This window comes from Gouania willdenowi, unplaced genomic scaffold, assembly GCF_900634775.1.
Source record: "Gouania willdenowi unplaced genomic scaffold, fGouWil2.1 scaffold_120_arrow_ctg1, whole genome shotgun sequence".
Lineage (NCBI taxonomy): Eukaryota > Metazoa > Chordata > Actinopteri > Blenniiformes > Gobiesocidae > Gouania > Gouania willdenowi.
Window position 1 is genome coordinate 230,001 of NW_021144868.1, and position 19,711 is coordinate 249,711.

Sequence of the window (19,711 nt, forward strand, 5' to 3'; positions counted from 1 at the left end):
AGGCTCGTCATTACATTGGTGTAGAAGTGACAGTTTCACTGCTCTACTCGTCATCCAGGTGACCGCTGGGTCCGCTTCTGTGTGTGTTAATGGCTGCTGGGGAGGACGGAATGCTGCCGTGGATGAAGCGTGAGTTCAAACGGGAGGAGGAAGCTGGTGATATGAGCCGAACCGGAGCCGCAGCTCCCGCCATTTCTGACCACAAAGGGCGGGGGAGAGGAATGACTTTAGAGTTGGCTGCTCAGGCGGCCCCTGGCTTCCCCTACCGGCCGATGAGCGCTAACATACCCAACCCCACGGTGCCCCGTCCTCTGGAGACACATGGACACAGTGAATTACGGGGTTTTGCTCCACCACCAATAAAGACACCCAGGTATGATGGACGTGCTGACTGGGATGCTTTCCACGCACAATTTGAACTGTTAGCAGAAGCTTCCAGGTGGTGCAGAGAGGAGAAAGCTCTTCAGCTGTCTATGTGTCTGTCGGGGGATGCTCTTTCAAGCTTGCTACTGCTCTGCCCTGCGGATAGGAGAGACTATGATGCATTAGTAGGGGCACTGAGGAGGCGGTTTGGACGTCATTCTGCTGATAGCCTGCTGCGTACTGAGCTGTATAACCGCCGTCGCCGGCCCAATGAGCCACTGAGAGAACTTGCTAATGACATCGAGGGTCTGGTCCACCGGATCTACGCACGCATGCCATCTGACACTCAGGGTGAACTGGCCAGAGACCACTTCCTACAAGCCCTACTGCCTGGCGAGCTGCGTGTCCAGACATTATTGGCTCATCCCAGATCAATTCAGGAAGCACTGGAGTTGGCTTCAGAGAGAGAGATGCTCTATGCTGACCCCTGTAGGAATACATCATCCGAACAACCCAGAGTGAGAGCAGCGGACGTGTCAGAGGGGGCACAGAAGGAACCAGACTGGGTGAGAGAATTAACTCAACTGGTACGATCGGCCATTTTGAAAGACGACCCACAACCCAGACCCCGCAGGCTGCTTTGTTGGGGATGCGGGGAACCTGGTCACCTGCTGCGACGCTGCCCACACGTCACAACAAAGCAGGGAAACGGTACGGGGTCTGCATGACCGGGACAATGCAGGGCCCTTATTCGTCGTCCCGGTGGTCGCAAGACGGAGGGGATGGCCAGCCTGTGCAAGTGGTGACTCTGGGGAAAACCTGGGTGAAAGACTGTTGGTACGTCTCCATGATGGTGGGAAATAACCACTGTTCGGCATTGGTGGATACAGGCTCCTCTGCAACTTTGATGAGGCCAGACATCCTCAATGACAGTGTTTCTGTGCTCCCAACCTTGTGTAGACTCCAAACAGTTACAGGTGAGAAGGCTCCTATGCTGGGAGAAGCATCAGTGACACTAAGCATTGGATGTAAAGGGCTCCATTGCCAGATCTGGGTGGCTGCTCTAGACGACTGTATTTTGGGTGTGGATGTACTTGGAGCTCTGGACTGTGTAATAGACACCAAGAGGGGGACCCTCACATTTCTTGATGGTGAAGTCATCCAGATGTTTAGGCGGAAACCGCAGACAAACCAACCAGAGGGCCTTCCTGTGACTCATGCCAGGATGCTCCTTGGGACTGATGCAACTTCTGTGACGTCCTCACCTCCTCCCCCACCCCCTGCTTGGCCAGTGGCTTGTGACATAGACTATGACCCAGGGGGCGCCACTTCGCAGACTGACCCTGATGCTCGGATGCTGGCTGTGAAGGGCATATGGGAGAGAAATTGTGATGGACTGTCTGACATTGAGCAGGACCTGTTTCTTAGGCTTCTTGTGGACTTTAAAGACTGTTTCTCGTTGTCAGAGGATGATGTTGGTCACACGGATTTAATTCAACATGACATCGATACAGGAGATGCCCCACCAATTCGGATGAGACCTCGTCGACTGCTGCAGATAAAGCACTGGGGGAAATGCAGAGGGCGGGAATAATCGAACCTTCGAACAGCCCCTGGGCTTCTCCTGTTGTGATGGTCCCAAAGAAACAAAAAGGGGAATGGCGGTTCTGTGTGGATTTCAGGCCGCTCAACAATGTGACCAGAAAAGATCCCTATCCTCTGCCCCGCATTGACGAGGCCCTGGATACTGTATCTGGCTCTTCTTGGTTCTGCTCATTGGACCTCCGCAGTGGATACTGGCAGGTCCCGCTTGCCCCCAAAGCAGACCAAAGACAGCTTTCATCACAAACGGGGGCCTCTGGCAATTTAAGGTCCTGCCATTTGGGCTGTGTAATGCGCCTGCTACGTTTGAAAGACTGATGGACAGAGTGCTGGCGGATTTCCCAAAGAGTGAGTGTGTGGTGTATTTAGATGACATCTTGGTACATGGAACATCATTTAAGGCTACGCTGGACGCACTTAGAAGGGTGCTTGGGAGAATAGCTCAGGCAGGTTTGAAGTTACACCCCCTAAAATGTTGCTTTATGAGACATGAAATCTCATTTCTTGGTCACAAGCTTGGTGAGGGGGGGGTGGGCACCTTAGATGAGAAAGTAAAGACTGTGAAAGAGTGGCCCACTCCGGTTTCTGTGTCAGAATTAAAGAGTTTCTTGGGACTGGCATCTTACTACAGGAGATTTGTAAAAGGATTTTCCTGCATAGCAGCCCCACTGCTTTAGTAGTGGGGCTGTGTGGGAGCTTTAGTGTAAGCTGAGCTGACAGCAGCAAAAGAGCAGAGCGGAGCTCACAGAGGAATTTATTTACTAAACATGAACTTTTTCTTCTGAGAAATGATACGATACCTCAACATCAAACTCTATCATTTACCATCTGACTCTGGCTCTGAGGTAATCATCTACTGCTTTTTTATTTGCTGGCTCAACTGGAAAGCTAAGTAGCAAGCTAGCTAGCTACAAGTAGCAAGCTAACTAGCAGAAGAATGGCTCTTTCCACAACAGAATACAGCAGTCTTCTCCAAAAGATTACTGAACTGGAGACTACAGTGCGAGGAATACAAGTAAACATTGAGGTTAATGGACACTGTGGATATGATAATGATACGACTGTGCCGCTGTTTCAAAACAGCGGAGTGGATAAAGCTAACTCGCTACCAGCCCGTGCTAACAAAGCTATCAGGCCTAGGGAGGATCCTGTTCCCGTTGATAAGCCAACAGGTGTGAGTCCTCCCTGGAATACTCTGGGAGCTAAGCCTAAGAAAAAGTCATATCCACTTCAAAGGCTAACGGGCCGAGCAAAGCGCCCTGATATCAATAATGAGACGGACTGGCCTGCACTGGCTTCGCAGACTGCAGCCTCAACATCAACTCCCTTGTCTGCCCAGGCACAAAAGTGGACATCTGCTAAAGGCAGGATTATCACCAAGTCACAAACCCAGTTTCATGTAGAACTGGGTAATCGATTCGTCCCACTGCTGAATGACCAAGGATCTGGCTCTAATGAGGTCAACACACAACCTTCTGGAACTGCGAAGACTGAAAGTGCTTCAGGAAAACAAAAGCGACATGGTAGGCCAAAGCAACAACCTCACACACTGATAGTGGGAGACGTTTCTGTTAAAGATGCTCAGAAGATGTTTAGCAGCAACGTGAAAGTGATCTGCTTACCTAATGACACAGTATCAGACCTGGCTGACAAAATCTTGCATATCGTTGCAGATTACCCACATTTGAAAAATGTTGTGATTCATTTTGGGTTAAATGATTTAGCCAAGGAGGAGTCTGAGGTGTTAAAGCTGGATTTCACCCATCTGCTAAAAACTGTGAGCTGTATACAGCCTAAAGTGTTCATCAGTGGCCCGATACCTCCAGTCCACAAAGGAGATCTGAAATTCTCAAGGATTTACTCTTTGAATAAATTTCTGTCTTCGGCTTGTGCTGCCCTTTCACTAAATTTTATAGAAAATTTTCCTATTTTTTGGGAACGTCGTCATCTTTTTAGAGCAGATGGACTGTGTCTAAACAAGGCTGGAGTAAAACTCTTCACATCCAACTTGTTTTACTTCACCAGTCACACTGCTATCAGTTCTGATAAAGACAGAGGACAACATGTACCATCGGAGAACAAAACAACAAGGAAAGAACATGGAGTCAATGAGCTTCCAGCAAGAAATAAAAATCGCCAAAATGAAGAGGTCAACCCAACCCCCGCATCTCAGGACCCACCTGCTTCACCCCAAAATTCACCTACTTCCACCTCATCCAGCTTCTCTCCTACCCCTGCCTTCTTGGATTTAACTGCCCAGATGAACGAGCTGGTTCTGGCTGGTACAAGACTGACACCCCACCCTTTACCCCACCATGGTCAATCTGCACCACCCATCCCTCCTCGACGATACCAGGCTCAGGATCACTCTTCTCCTCAGGCCAGCTGTGTTCAACTTAGAGCGACACAGGTCTGATGTGTGCTGGGTCCAGACTGCAATAGCTCTATTTTTAGGAACAACCAGAAAAAGTCAGGGCCTTATGGAGTTAATGCAGCTTCTTTAATTCCTGTGGTGACAGGTAACACAGGTAAAATTGTGAAATTAAAGAAAAGCAAAAAGCTTTATAGAGATAAAAATTTGACTCCTATAACATGCCATCCAAAAAGTCCACCAGTGTCTCCAGTAAAGTCTTTAAAATTAGCTCTTCTTAATGTTAGATCTCTTGTTAACAAGTCACTAATAATTAATGATTTTATTTTGACACATCACTTGGACTTTTTATTTCTTAATGAAACATGGTTGAATGATGGTATCAGTAATACTATTCTCAATGAAAGTTCACCACAAGACTTTATTTATTTCAATAAGTGTCGTACTTGCAGGAAAGGTGGTGGAGTTGCTGCCATTTTTAAATCAATATTTCAGTGCAAAGAAATAACATTTGGTGATTTTATCTCCTTTGAATATATGTCATTCTTACTGAAGGGTGATTCAAGAGTTCTGTTTTTAGTCGTTTATAGACCCCCAAAATATTCTGGAGAATTCATGGATGAGTTTGCTGAACTGCTGTCAGTTGTATGCACTGAATACAACTTTTAATAATAACAGGTGACTTAAATATTCATGTAGACAATAACATGGACAATACTGCCAAAGAACTGTATGCTTTAATGGATACTTTTGGTCTTACACAACATGTGACTGGTCCGACACACACTCAAGGTCACACTTTGGATCTGGTTATCTCTAAAGGTGTTGATATCTCTGCTGTTGATGTAAGAGACTTAGCTCTATCTGATCATTTCTGTGTCTTTTTTGACCTAGAGACTGTAACATCTGTTCCCCCTAGTTATGTGTGTTTAAAGAAAAGGTACATAAATGAGAACACAAGTGCACAGTTTATGGAAGCCATAGCAATGACACCAACATTGAGTGCTGAGACGGTTGATGATCTTCTGGATGAGTATAATAGAAACGTCTGTAATGTCATAGATGTGGTGGCTCCAATCAAAACTAAGAGAAAACCAAACACACAGAAAACACCTTGGAGGAGGACTGAGATAATGCAGAATTTGAAATCTGACTGTAGAAGAGCTGAGCGTAAATGGAGATCAACAAAACTCCAAATTCATCTAGAACTATACAAAATAAGTCTGCGAAAATTCAATGATGGCTTGTTCAAAGCAAGGCAGCAATACTTTTCTGAAATTATTGCCAAAAATGTCAACAACTCTCGCACGTTGTTTTCTGTAATTGAAAAGCTCACAACCCCCCCAGATCAGATAGCCCCTGAATTACTGTCAGCTGGAAAATGCAATGAATTTGCTGTATATTTCAATGAAAAAATACAATCAATAAGGTCAAACATCAGAACAAACCAGCAAAATCACAAAAAGCTTCAACAGCTTCAACCACTGAGGGATGAGTCAACTACAATGTTAGAGTTTATTACAGTGAACCCAAAAACAATAGAGGAAACTGTTCAGCAGCTGAATCCATCAACGTGTTGCCTTGACACAATACCCTCAAACTTCTTTAAAACTGTTGTAAAGTCAATTGTCACTGATCTGTGTCAGATAATTAACTGCTCATTCCAATCAGGCACCGTAACAAAATCCCTGAAAGTAGCTGCTGTGAAACCTCTGTTAAAAAGAGAACACTGGATGCCTCTATACTGGCTAACTATAGACCAATCAGAACCTTCCATTCATGGCCAAGATCATTGAGAAGGTGGTCTTCAACCAACTGAGTCAATTCTTAACATTCAACAAAATATTTGATAAATTTCAGTCAGGTTTTGGTTCTCATCACAGCACTGAAACTGCTCTTATCAAAGTGATCAATGACATAAGGTTGAACACTGATTCAGGAAAAGTATCTGTTCTCATTCTGTTGGATCTAAGTCTACATTTGACACTGTAGATCATACAATTTTGTTGCACAGATTGCAAACATGGGTCGGACTAAATGGAAAAGTAATGCAATGGTTTAAGTCATACTTGGAGGAGCGAAGCTATTTTGTAAGCATTGGAAACTTTGAATCTGACAGATTACCAATGTCCTGTGGGGTTCCTCAGGGATCTGTTCTTGGACCCCTTCTGTTTAACCTTTACATGCTTCCTTTAGGACAAATTTTACAGAACTGTAAGGTTGATTATCAGAGCTATGCAGATGACACACAACTATATCTATCACTGAACCCAGATGACTATGGTCCCATTGAGGTGTTGTGTGACTGTTTAGAAAAAGTAAACTGCTGGATGAGTGAAAACTTCCTTCAACTAAACCATGACAAGACGGAGGTGATTGTCTTTGGTAACAAGGAAAAGAGGACTGCTGTCAGCAATTATCTTGAGTCTCGATCTTTAAAAGCTAAAGACCAAGTCAAAAACCTTGGTGTTCTGATTGACTCAGATCTTACATTCAGCAGTCAGATCAAATCTATCACAAAAACAGCCTTCTACCACCTAAAGAACATCTCCAGAGTGAAAGGTTTAATGGCTCAGAAAGATCAGGAGAAACTGGTCCATGCTTTTATCTCCAGCAGACTGGACTATTGTAATGGTCTTCTGACAGGAATCCCCCAAAAGAGCATCAAACAGCTACAGCTGGTTCAGAACGCTGCAGCTCGGGTCTTAACCAGAACAAAGAGGTCAGAGCACATTACTCCAGTTTTAAAGTCTTTACACTGGCTCCCAGTCAGCCTCAGAATAGACTTTAAAGTTCTGCTGCTGGTGTATAAATCTGTGAATGGGTTTGGTCCAGAATACATCAGTGACATGTTGGTCAGGTATGAACCCAGCAGGTCTCTCAGATCTATGGACACAGGTCAGATAGTGGAGCCCAGAGCTCACAGTAAACATGGTGATGCTGCTTTTAGTTGTTATGCTGCAAAGAAGTGGAACAAACTGCCAGCGGAGCTGAAGTCAGCATCCAATGTGAACATTTTTAAATCAAAGTTAAAGGCACTTTTTTTCTCTACTGCATATGATTGAGAGAGAGATTTTTTGTCATGTTGTTGATGTAATGATGATTTTACTGATGATTTTAATTGATTTTACTGATGATTTTAATTGTTCTTATTGATTTAAATGTTCTTATTGATTTTAAACAATTGAATGTTTTATCATGTAAAGCACATTGAGTTGCCTTGAGTATGAAATGCGCTATATAAATAAATTTGCCTTGCCTTGCCTTGCCTTGCCTTGCCTTGCCTTGCCTTGCCACTGTTTCGCCTACTACAGAAAGGAGAGGTTTTTGAGTGGACAGAGGAGTGTGAGACAGCGTTCACTAAGCTGCAGAATTCTTTAGTAGAGGCCCCTATCCTTGTTCCCCCGGATGCCAACTTACCATTTATTGTAGACACGGATGCCAGCGGGGTGGGGTCAGGCGCAGTGTTAACCCAGGTGACCCAGAGTGGAGAGAAGGTAGTAGCTTACTACAGTAGAACATTTAACAAAGCAGAGCGCCGCTACTGTGTCACAAGACGAGAGTTACTGGCTGTTGTTTCTGCCATTAGACACTTCAAGTATTACCTTGGGGGGCTCCATTTCACAGTCAGGACTGATCACTCAGCATTACAGTGGCTAATGAACTTCAAAGAACCAGAGGGTCAGTTAGCGCGATGGATTGAGGAACTGCAAGCTTATGACTTCACTGTAGTCCATAGACCAGGGGTGTACCATGGTAATGCAGATGCGCTTTCTCGCTGGCCTTGTTTTACAGACAACTGCAACTACTGTGAGAAAAGGGAGATGTGGGAGGCGGACGAGTCACGAGGTGGTGTTAGATGTTTGGCTACTAACCTGAGAGATCAGCCAGACTCCGGGGATTTAGTTGAAGTGAGCACCGCAGAGTGGTTAGATGAACAGAGGCAGGATGCAGAAATCTCACCAGTGGTCACGTGGGTTAGCACACAGCAGAAACCACAGTGGGATGACATAGCCATGCATTCACGCGCAACAAAGGGACTCTGGTCCATGTTTGAAACTCTGCGTCTCTGTGATGGGATTCTCCAAAGGGGTTGGAAAGAACCAGCGACAGGCGAGATCCAGTGGCAGGTTGTGGTACCACATTCTCTACGGGATGCTGTCCTGAGGGCGATGCACGGAGAGCCTGGATCAGGACATTTCGGTGTCACAAAAACACTTCGCCGCCTGCGTCAGGGGTTCTACTGGGGGCAGCAGAGGAGAGATGTGGAGGATTTCTGTCGCCTCTGTGACAGCTGCACTGCCCGGAAAGGCCCCACCGGGAGGTCACATGCTTTGCTCCAACAGTTTCATACAGGGGCTCCAATGGAAAGAGTAGGGATTGATGTTTTGGGACCATTTCCGTGTACAGAGAAAGGAAACCGCTACATCCTTGTTGCAATGGACTACTTTACTAAGTGGCCAGAGGCTTACAGTCTCCCTGATCAAGAGGCAGAGACTGTGGTGGACGCTCTGATTGGCGGAATGTTTAGCAGGTTCGGGGTTCCAGAGACAATCCACACAGACCAAGGCAGAAACTTTGAATCTCGTGTATTTGCCGTCATGTGTGAGAGACTAGGTGCCCGGAAAACCCGCACCACTCCACTCCATCCACAGAGTGATGGATTAGTCGAAAGGTTTAATCGCACATTGGCTCAGCAGTTGGCAATCGTGACAGCTAGTCATCAACGGGATTGGGACAACCACGTCCCACTGGTGCTGATGGCCTACCGTTCCACTGCCCAGGATTCCACTTCATGTTCCCCGGCTCTCCTGATGCTGGGCAGGGAGATCCGAACCCCAGCTGAGATGTTGGTGGGGAGACCACCGGATACTCCTACTGACCCCCCGGGGCCGATCTACGCTCGGAAACTGCAGGACCGCCTGGAATCTGCCCACAGTTTTGCCAGACATCAGATGGAGACTGCAGGCGCGAGGCAGAAAAGGAACTATGACATCCGAGCCACGGGACGTCAGTTTGCAGCCGGGGAGTTGGTTTGGGTATATAACCCCCGGAGAAGAAAGGGTAGGTGCCCTAAGTTGGACAGTAACTGGATGGGGCCGTGCAGAATCCTTGAAAGGCTTGGAGAGGTGGTTTACCGAGTCCAGCTGCCACCAAGAGGGAGGAGAGTTGCGTTACATCAGGACCGGCTAGCTCCATACCGGGGTTCAGCCGTTCCACAATGGTTGAGTCCTGAGACTGATGCTTCCTTACCTGCTCCGTGTTCATCGCCCCAACTGGCACCATCTGCTACTGAACCCCCTCAAGGGTTTTACACTGACATTAATCAGGAGCTGAGACGCTTTTCCTGGGCTCCGTCTGATTTAATAACCCCTGCCACAGGAAGGCCCCGGCGAACACGGAGGCCCCCTGCACGCTGGAAGGACTTTGTTGAGTAACCCTCGAGGGCGAGGGTCTTTGTGAGGGGGGGGTTGTGTAACGGACTGGGTCCTGTGTTTGTGTGTTCTGCTTGTTGTGTGTTCAATGATTCACTGGTGTTGAGATGTCCGATGGCTTTGAATGCACCATCGTTGCGTGCAGCTTTTCCTACCAATGTGTATCTTTGTTTACGGGAGTTCTAGGTGGTGATTGGCTGGGAGGCTGGGGTGAGGAGGGGTGTGAGACGGTACCTCCGTCCTGTTGTTGTTTTTTGGTTTGGCGTCGACTACGGCCCACAGTAGTCGGGTTTCTACTTCTTCATTAAAGTTCACAAAACTTGGATTACGGCTGGAGGCTCGTCATTACAATACCTTCTGCCTTAGGTCAAAGTCTTTCAGGTACCTCAGAGGATTTCTCTCTCTGGTTGGATACCGTTTCCCTGTAGGATGGTTGTTTGGAGAAGACGAGAGTCGAAGACTGGCAGACGGTGCCTCAGGTGTCGGGTTGTTCTGCAGGACCAAATCAGGGGTGTCCTCAGGTTCAGTTTTAGACTGTGACAGAGCTGCCAAGCGTCACCCTTTGAGTGTGACCCATTTCTCACGCTTATATTTCCCCATTCAATACTCTATTTTTTTCCATGATATTGAACTTTGGTCCTTGCGGCTTGCCCTAGTTCAAGTAACTCTGATTGACTGACCGAGATAACCTAACTTTTGTGTTTGTCGGGCCAGCCATTCCAGCAGTATTGTTTCACTTTTAATATGTCATCACTATCTTGGTGTTCTCTGATTTGTTGTAATCTTTTATTAGTTGCAGGAAGATTAACGATGACCTGATGTGCGTACAAGTCCATTTTTTCTCCTAATGTTTTGTCTTTTCATTGTCTTTTCTGGTGCTCAGGACAACATGTCTGCTGTTGCTATGCATTTGCCAGGCACGTGTGAGATGGAAAACGAGTATCTCATTAATCTCATTCTCAGTCTCTGTACATGTGGTGGTAGCTCGTCAAGGTTCTTTGAGCCTAAAAGTGTCACTAAAGGTTTGTGATCAGTCTCGACATGGAACTTAATGCCTATGAGAAGATCTGACAGCCGCTCATATGCCCAGGTTATGGGCGGGGCCTCTTTCTCTATCTGATCATACCTTTGTTCTGTTGGGCTGAGGGCTCTTGATGCAAATGCAATTGGTTTGACTGAGCCGTCTTCTTGCTTTTGGAGCAGCACTGCCCCAAGCTCAAAGGAAGGTGCGTCTGCTGATACTGTTGTCTCTGCTTTTGGGTTGGAGAGTGTCAAGTTTGGTGTGCTGCTCAGTTCTGATTTGATCATATCAAACGCTCCTTGTTGTGCTCTCCCCCCCCCAACACCACATGTTTTAGTACTCAGCAGGTCCCTCAGTGGCTGTGCTTTTTCTGTGAGGTGAGGGAGGTATTTTACCAAATTATTAACCATCCCCAGGAACCGCCTCACACCACTGACGTCTGTAGGTGCTTCAATGTTGCTGACTGCTTTCACTCCGGTGCTATCGATGATTTGTCCCAGGAACTTAACAGAGGTTTTAGAGAACTCACATTTTTCAGCGTCACACCAGCCTTTTTGAGCCGGTTCAGAACTTTCTCCAGTCATGTGTCGTGTCAGGCCTGCGTGTCAGCATACACCAGTATGTCGTCCATCTGGCAGACCACACCCTCCAGGCCCTCCAAGAGCTGGGACATTCTTTTCTGGAAATGTTCTGGAGCAGAGGAGATAACGAAACAGAGTTTGTTAAAACAAAACCTCCCACATGGTAAGAGTGCTGAATCCCTGGACAAAGGGATTTGCCAGAATCCTAAGTTTACATCAAGTTTTGAGAAGATCTCTCGCATCCTGAAGCTGTCCCAGAGTGTGCTTGACTGATGGTAGCATATGACGTTCTCGTTTAAGAGTCATTCTGTTTGGTTAGGTCGACACATACGTACCTCCTCTTCTGATCGCTTTGGGATAGAGACCATCCCAGCACACCAGTCAGTGGGCTGCTCCACTCTTAATGACCCCTAGCTCCTTCATGCGAGCTAGTTCCTTTTTGACTTTTGGTAATGGGGTAGTGGGACGTGTCGGGGAGTTGTCAGAGCAAATGGTTTGGCATCTTCTTTAAACTCAAATTTATATTCTCCCTCCATTTTCCCTAAGTCACTGAACAGTTTGCTTCACTGCCTCCACTCTAACCACCAACCTGAGAGCTGACAGTAATCCCTGTATTAGATCTGCTCCACATACAGGTTAGCTGTGAACTTCCCTTTAACTGCCAGAGGTGACACGTCCGCCCCACACAGTTTTAGTTTAGTCGGCTGTAGCTGTGGTCACTGCACTAGAGACAGTGACGTCTGCCCCGTGTCAGCTTTGATCACAGTCTAGTTTGTTTATTTTAACAGTAGTAATCCATACATCATCTGACTTATCTGTAGCCACTGAGCCTAAAGATGCATCTTCACTCTCACTGTCATCATCATTAGCCGCAGCCTGGACTTCTCTCACTGCTCCTAGTGACCTACACACCTGTGCATAGTGACCTTTTTTTGCTTTAATTGTAAAATTTCTCTCTAGCTGGGCAAATGTGTTTGCTGTGATAAGGTGTTTTATTACATCTGTTGCATTGTTGAGTGCCACGATCTGTGTTTTTTTCTTGTGCTTGTTTCATTATCTTCCATGGCTTATTGAATGGTTTAGTGAACGTCTTTGAGCTTTTACACTGTTCACGTTACATGGGTTTTCTTGTTTGAAATGATTTTTCAGAAGATCCTGTTGTTTCTTCACAAGTTCACTTTGACAAATTTTAATGACTGCTTTGTGTACAGTAAGTTCAGCATCCATCTGTAGTGACTCCGAGAGCCGCTTGTCACTTATCTCGACCACGAGTTTGTCTCTGATCATTTCACTGTGCAGGCCTCCATAGACACAGTGCTCTGCCAGGGCATACAATCATTCCTATTTCTTGTTGTCTTTGGTTAAACTTTGCACGTTCAAAAATACCATTTCTTCTAACAACAAAATGTGCCTCCAACCTCTCAACCATCGTGTTGTACTCACTCGTTCCTCCTCCATCAGATTCAATGAAGTGAGCACGTCCTCTGCTTCTTCCCCCATTGTGTAAATCAGCGTGTTTGCCTGGTTTTCTTCTGGCTGTATCTTGAGCTCAGAAGCTATCCTGAATCTTTCAAACCATTTGATCCGTTATGGCCACTCTTCTGGCTTTTTGAAGTCAAACTTTGGTGGCAATGAGATCGAAAATGCTGTCAGTGTTGCTGCTGCTGCCAATTTGTGCCCCGGTCAATGCTAATTGGCCTGCTACCTTGTTAGCTCCGGTCAGCTCTGCTCTTTCTGTGCTTGTTTCTTCCGGCTTAACACGCAAGTTCACTCCACTCAGTAAGAGCGATCCCACTTCTGACACTATGTCTTGTTAGATGTACGTTTAATCATTGAGACCGAGACGACTCCGGGTGGAAGTGCTAGCAGCCATTTATTCACCAACATCTCCAAACGCCAAACAGTAAACCCTCCCCGCCACAAGGGTGCGCTCCTGGGTTGTGCATGTGCTAAGCCACTACCATAACAACATCCAACTAAAACATCTAAAAGACCGTTACTTTTTTAGATGTTTTTAGACACTTTAACACCAAATAATCACACCTATGTGTTTTTCTGTTTCACTGTTTTTATTTAGTTACGTGAACAACAGAGGGTGAGATTCCCACGGTCAGTGAAGGCCTCACGGTAACACCTCAGGATAGGAAACACTCATCACCTCGATGGACCTTATTCTTCTCACAGAAACCTACACACACACACACAGAAACACACAGAGGGTGTAGTGAACACTGACAGGATGCTGAAGTGTGTAAAGGGGCGTGGCCTGCTCTAACCTGCTGTCCCGTTGTAGGTGAAATGATACTCCGTGTTGAACTTCAGACATTTGGCCGTTTCCATGATTTGCTGCTCAGACGCTTTCAGTTCCTCTGAGTCTGTGTGTTTCCCCTCCCGCCCTGCACACACACACACACACACACACACACACACACGCACGCACACACACACACACACACACACACACACACACACACACACACACACACACACACACACACGCACACACACACACACACACACACACACACACACACACACACACACACACACAGGGAGTGTGTCAGTCATGGTTGTTGTGTTGTGGTGGGTTTCTTGTGTGTTTGTGTCCTACTGAAGAACTGAAGCATTCTACAATGGACGTTGTCCCAGGTCATGTGATAGATCAGCGTCATACAGTCGTCACATGACGAGTAAATGTCGTATTTCCCCTGGTCCTCATAGGGAATGCAGCTGGTGTCGTTAGCCTCCACACCTGGAACACGCCAACAACAGATTATTAACACAGGAAAAACACGTCAACAACACGTCAACATGTTACCAACACACCTGAAACACTTCAAAAACACATTAACAAGACATGTTAATATTTTCATAACATTGATGTGTTACACTCTTGTGAACACGCTAAGAACACGTGACCCACACTGACAGACTGCATTAGGAACACGTCATACGTCATGTGACCCTCACCAGTGTTCATCAGCACCAGCGTGTGATTGGACGTCTTGTCCTCAGGTGTAGTCATGTTGGTGTAAAACACCAAACACTTCTCCGCCCTGCAACACATCACACACATCAGCACCACCACAGGCCACGCCTCCATTCAGTCATGTGACACGCACTCCACATTTCTCTCCACACACGCCACCGTCACGTTGTCCTCCATCATCTCCATCAACAACACTGTGCTCTGAGATTTCCTCAGCACAGCCAAACCATTCTCAAAGTCAGAAAAGGCCCTCACCTTCACCCAACGCACACCTAGCACCTGCAACACACACACACACACACACACACACACACACACACACACACACACACACACACACACACACACACTATTACTACACATTGTCAGCATAGAACTTTTATTGCTGGTGTTTCAATGATCTAGACATCAGTCAATATCTTTCTTTCATCACCTCACACAGATGACAAGATTTATTAACATAATCAATAACCTGATACATGTAGTAATCAATAACCTAGTACTAGGGGGGCGCTGTTGAGCATGGATAGGGAGTAGACGCGTCCTGACCAGCTCCTGTATATTTTGTGAATAATCTTTAGCAAACTACATTCTAACCTACAATTCTGCTGATTTAAGTATACGGGATGACGGGAAAGGGTAGTTCTCGGCATGAACGAGCAGAGAAGAGCCGGCCAGCATCGACCACCGATAAGGCTAGTGCTAATCAACCCCAAAATGGCGATGACGAAGGCCATGAAGAACCCTCTCTTTCCTCCGTTGCTAAGCTTATAGAGTCATTTAGGAATGAGACCCAGTCTTCCATGTGTACTCTGCAATCCACTATTGATTCTTTTGCCACTCGACACATTGATGTGGAAACGTCACTTCAAGATATAGACAACACCGAGTCACCGAGCTCGAAGCTAAATGTGACGCACTGAAAAAAAGCAACACGGCCCTGGTGGCCAAAACGGAGGACTTAGAATGGAGGAGTAGGCTTCAGAACCTGAGAATCTTCGGGATTATGGAGGGTGCGGAGGGACCACAGGTGACCTCATTCATGGCTGACTTTTTTACTGAACTGTTGGGTGTTGAAAGCTCCAAGGAGTCCCCACTGCTGGACATAACGCACCGATCCTTGGCTCTAAAGCCCAAACCGGGATCTCCTCCGCGCCCAATGATCGTCAAGGTTCACCACTTTCAAGCCGAACAACAAATACTCCATCTGGCACGGGAGAGGGCTCCCCTCATCTTCCGCAGGGACCAGGTGCGCATCTTTCCGGACTTTACGGTGGACGTCGCAAAGCAGATAGCAGCCTTTGCCAGCATTAAACAGAAGCTTCGTGCCGCCGATGTCCGCTACGGTCTCTTATTCCCTGCACAGCTGCAGGTCACGTTCAACAACGAGAGGCACATATTTAACACACCGGAGTCAGTGGAAAGGTTCTACAAGGGAACGATTGCATCAGCACAACCATCAGGGTCCGGATCCTCCTCTAACAGATAACATACATGTTTTTTTGTTTTTTTTCCTTCCTTCCTAATTGAGCTGGTGCGGTGTTTGCCTCCTATCTCCGTGATGGGAAACAAACATCCTTATATCTTGCGGTGAGTTATCTTCTGAATATGGCTGGATTGCTTAACTTTTCTGTTCCAATAACCTAGTACTACTGGTCATGTGATAATGAACCTTTATTCTTATCAAAAATCATCTTCTATGACCGTGTGTGTGGTGTGCGTGTGTGTGTGTGTGTGTGGTGTGCGTGTGTGTGTGTGTGTGTGTGTGTGTGTGCGTGTGTGTGTGTGTGTGTGTGTGTGTGTGTGTGTGTGTGTGTGTGTGTGTGTGTGTGTGTGTGTGTGTGTACCTTGTCCAGGTGTCCCTCTTTGACTTGTCCTGTCAGTCCACATGTTTCCTCTGCAGCCTCACATCTGGACAGCAGCAGCAGCAGAACAGCAGCTCTCAGGATCAGCTCCATGTCTGCGTCTGTGTGTGTGTGTGTCTGTGTGTGTGTGTCTGTGTGTCTTCTTATAACACACACACACGTGCAGCATTGGCATTTGGACCCTGAACACCATCGACCTGGTAAATATTTTGTTCACTGTATAAACCCCAACACAACATGGACTACTGTAGTGTGTGTGTGTGTGTGTGTGTGTGTGTGTGTGTGTGTGTGTGTGTGTGTGTGTGTGGGTTCAACCTGAAACTTAGTCAACAGGTTCCAAATCCCTTAAATGTGTGTATCTGTTATTTTGGAGTAATTAGGTGAAGCTAAACGTTAAAAACGTTAATGTTAAGATTACGACTCTCAGTAATGAGCGCGGTATTGAACGCGCTACTTCCGGTTCTGGGTTCATGACGTCACTGTGTCGCAGTTTGTTTGGGTTAAAAAAAAAAAAGGTCAATATTAAAAAAGTTTTTGTACTGATAAAAGTTATTTAAGTTCATATTTCATGGTTATTTAAAATAATTCCCGTGATCCCAAACTTCCTTTAAGTCAGGGTCACGTCACCAACCAAAGAAGGTTTACAGCAACACCTGCACAAATCCTCCCAAACCTGGGCTTTAAAAGTCAACCAATCCAAAACTTTTGTAGCTTGTTTAGTTATTCTGTAATCAGCTGTTCAATAGAGCAAGTTTCACACAAATCACCAGTTTCAGCAAAAAGCTCAGAAATCAGACTTTTTCTAAAAAAAAAATCTGTCAGTGACTTTGAAGCATTTGGTTTTTTTTTTTGCTTTATTGAAAAACTATAACATCTGAACATTGGTTTCCTTCTAAAAACAACACTGAGACAAAGCGTTTGATGGTAAAATGATTATTATTTTACTATCTGGCTCATAGTAGAATGTTTTATTTACTGTATTTTGTTTCTGCCATGACTGACGGTGTAGAAAGATAGAGATTTACATTATTTTACTTGTTGATGCTTTGATTCCTTGAAAGATTTTTTTTTAACGTTATATGCTGCTAATGCTAATGAAGCTAATGCTGCCAAAGCTAATGCTGCCAAAGCTAATGCTGCCAAAGCTAATGCTAATGAAGCTAATGCTGCCAAAGCTAATGCTGCCAAAGCTAATGCTGCTAAAGCTAATGCTGCTAATGCTAATGAAGCTAATGCTGCCAAAGCTAATGCTGCTAAAGCTAATGCTGCTGAAGCTAATGCTGCTGAAGCTAATGCTGCTAAAGCTAATGCTCCTGAAGCTAATGCTGCTGAAGCTAATGCTGCTGAATCTAATGCTGCTAATGCTAATGAAGCTAATGCTGCCAAAGCTAATGCTGCCAAAGCTAATGCTGCTAAAGCTAATGCTGCTGAAGCTAATGCTGCTGAAGCTAATGCTGCTAATGCTAATGAAGCTAATGCTGCCAAAGCTAATGCTGCCAAAGCTAATGCTGCTAAAGCTAATGCTGCTGAAGCTAATGCTGCTGAAGCTGATGCTGCTAATGCTACTGAAGCTAATGCTGCTGAAGCTAATGCTGCTAAAGCTAATGCTGCTGAAGCTAATGCTGCTAAAGCTAATGGTGCTAATGCTACTGAAGCTAATGCTGCTATAGCTAATGCTGCTGAAGCTAATGCTGCTGAATCTAATGCTGCTGAATCTATTGCTGCTAATGCTAATGCTGCTGAAGCTAATGCTGCTGAAGCTAATGCTGCCAAAGCTAATACTGCTAAAGCTAATGCTGCTGAAGCTAATGCAGCTGAAGCTGATGCTGCTAATGCTACTGAAGCTAATGCTGCTGAAGCTAATGCTGCTAAAGCAAATGCTGCTGAAGCTAATGCTGCTAAAGCTGCTAATGCTACTGAAGCCAATGCTGCTAAAGCTAATGTTGCTAAAGCTAATGCTGCTGAAGCTAATGCTGCTGAAGGTAATGCTGCCAAAGCTAATGCTGTTAAAGCTAATGCTACTGAAGCTAATGCTGCTAATGCTACTGAAGCTAATGCTGCCAAAGCTAATGCTGTTACAGCTAATGCTGCTAAAGCTAATGCTGCTGAAGATAATGCTGCTAAAGCTAATGCTACTGAAGCTAATGCTGCTAAAGCTAATGCTACTGAAGCTAATGCTGCTAAAGCTAATACTGCTAAAGTGAATGCTGCTGAAGCTAATGCTGCTGAAGCTAATGCTGCTAAAGCTAATGCTACTGAAGCTAATGCTGCTAAAGCTAATGCTGCTAAAGCGAATGCTGCTGAAGTTAATACTGCTGAAGCTAATGCTACTGAAGCTAATGCTGCTGAAGCTAATGCTGCTAAAGCTATTGCTGCTTAAGCGAATGCTGCCAAAGCTAATGCTGCCGAAGCTAATGCTGCTGAAGCTAATGCTGCTGAAGCTAATGCTGCTAAAGCTATTGCTGCTAAAGCTAATGCTGCTGAAGCTGATGCTGCTAGTGCTACTGAAGCTAATGCTGCTGAAGCTAGTGCTGCTAAAGCTAATGCTGCTGAAGCTAATGCTGCCAAAGCTAATGCTGTTAAAGCTAATGCTGCTGAAGCTAATGCTGCTAAAGCTATTGCTGCTAAAGCGAATGCTGCTGAAGCTAATGCTGTCAAAGCTAATGCTGCTGAAGCTGATGCTGCTAGTGCTACTGAAGCTAATGCTGCTGAAGCTAGTGCTGCTAAAGCTAATGCTGCTGAAGCTAATGCTGCCAAAGCTAATGCTGTTAAAGCTAATGCTGCTGAAGCTAATGCTGCTAAAGCTATTGTTGCTAAAGCGAATGCTGCTGAAGCTAATGCTGTCAAAGCTAATGCTGCTAAAGTGAGGTGTATTGACTGCTTCACATGTGTAGGAAATTAAATCATCTAAGTTGAACTTTGACTGAGATACTAGCCTCAGCATTGGGGTCAGAAGGTCTCCCTCTGTGAAGTGCAAATGTGGACCAAGGGGGGTCACTTTCCCCTTCCTGGCCAAACAAAGGAACAGTAGAATCAAAGAACAGCTTTGTTCCTGTTATCACCTCTTTGTTACATTACGATCAAAAGTAAACAATCAGTCAATGTTTACTTGCTAAGTTTTCAAACTCTGGGCTCCGACCCTCTGCGGAGCCCAGGGGGTTTTATCACCCCCAAAGGTGACTCAGGATGTTGGAAGAATACCAGCAGCTTGTTTCCCCCTCAAAATGAGATCAAAGAATATGTACTTGGTTGAAAAGTCACAAAAGAAGGATTATTGGAATGGTTCTTGCAGAAATCTAGATTGCAAATATTGTCTGTCCAATGCAACTCATCAGATAATTCAAGAACCAACAGAATGTTCTCATTCATATCACCCATTGTCAACTACCCTTATCCTCCTACAGGTGTTATTCATTCTATGCAATAAACCTCTTCACTTCAAGCTGAGTATAAGATTTCAACAGATGACTTTAGACATAGTGGG

General features: G+C 45.6%; 1 protein-coding gene across 1 annotated transcript; it reads right to left on the reverse strand.

Moving 5' to 3' along the window:
* Positions 1-13,423: 13,423 nt before the first annotated feature.
* Positions 13,424-16,325, reverse strand: LOC114458506 (saxitoxin and tetrodotoxin-binding protein 1-like). Its single transcript, XM_028440888.1, has 6 exons — positions 16,210-16,325; positions 14,496-14,641; positions 14,344-14,429; positions 13,985-14,125; positions 13,650-13,769; positions 13,424-13,561 (listed from the first exon to the last, which is right to left on the reverse strand). Exons 1-6 carry the CDS (start codon positions 16,318-16,320, stop codon positions 13,509-13,511), a joined length of 657 nt encoding a protein of 218 aa, XP_028296689.1. The 5' UTR covers positions 16,321-16,325; the 3' UTR covers positions 13,424-13,508.
* Positions 16,326-19,711: the final 3,386 nt, after the last annotated feature.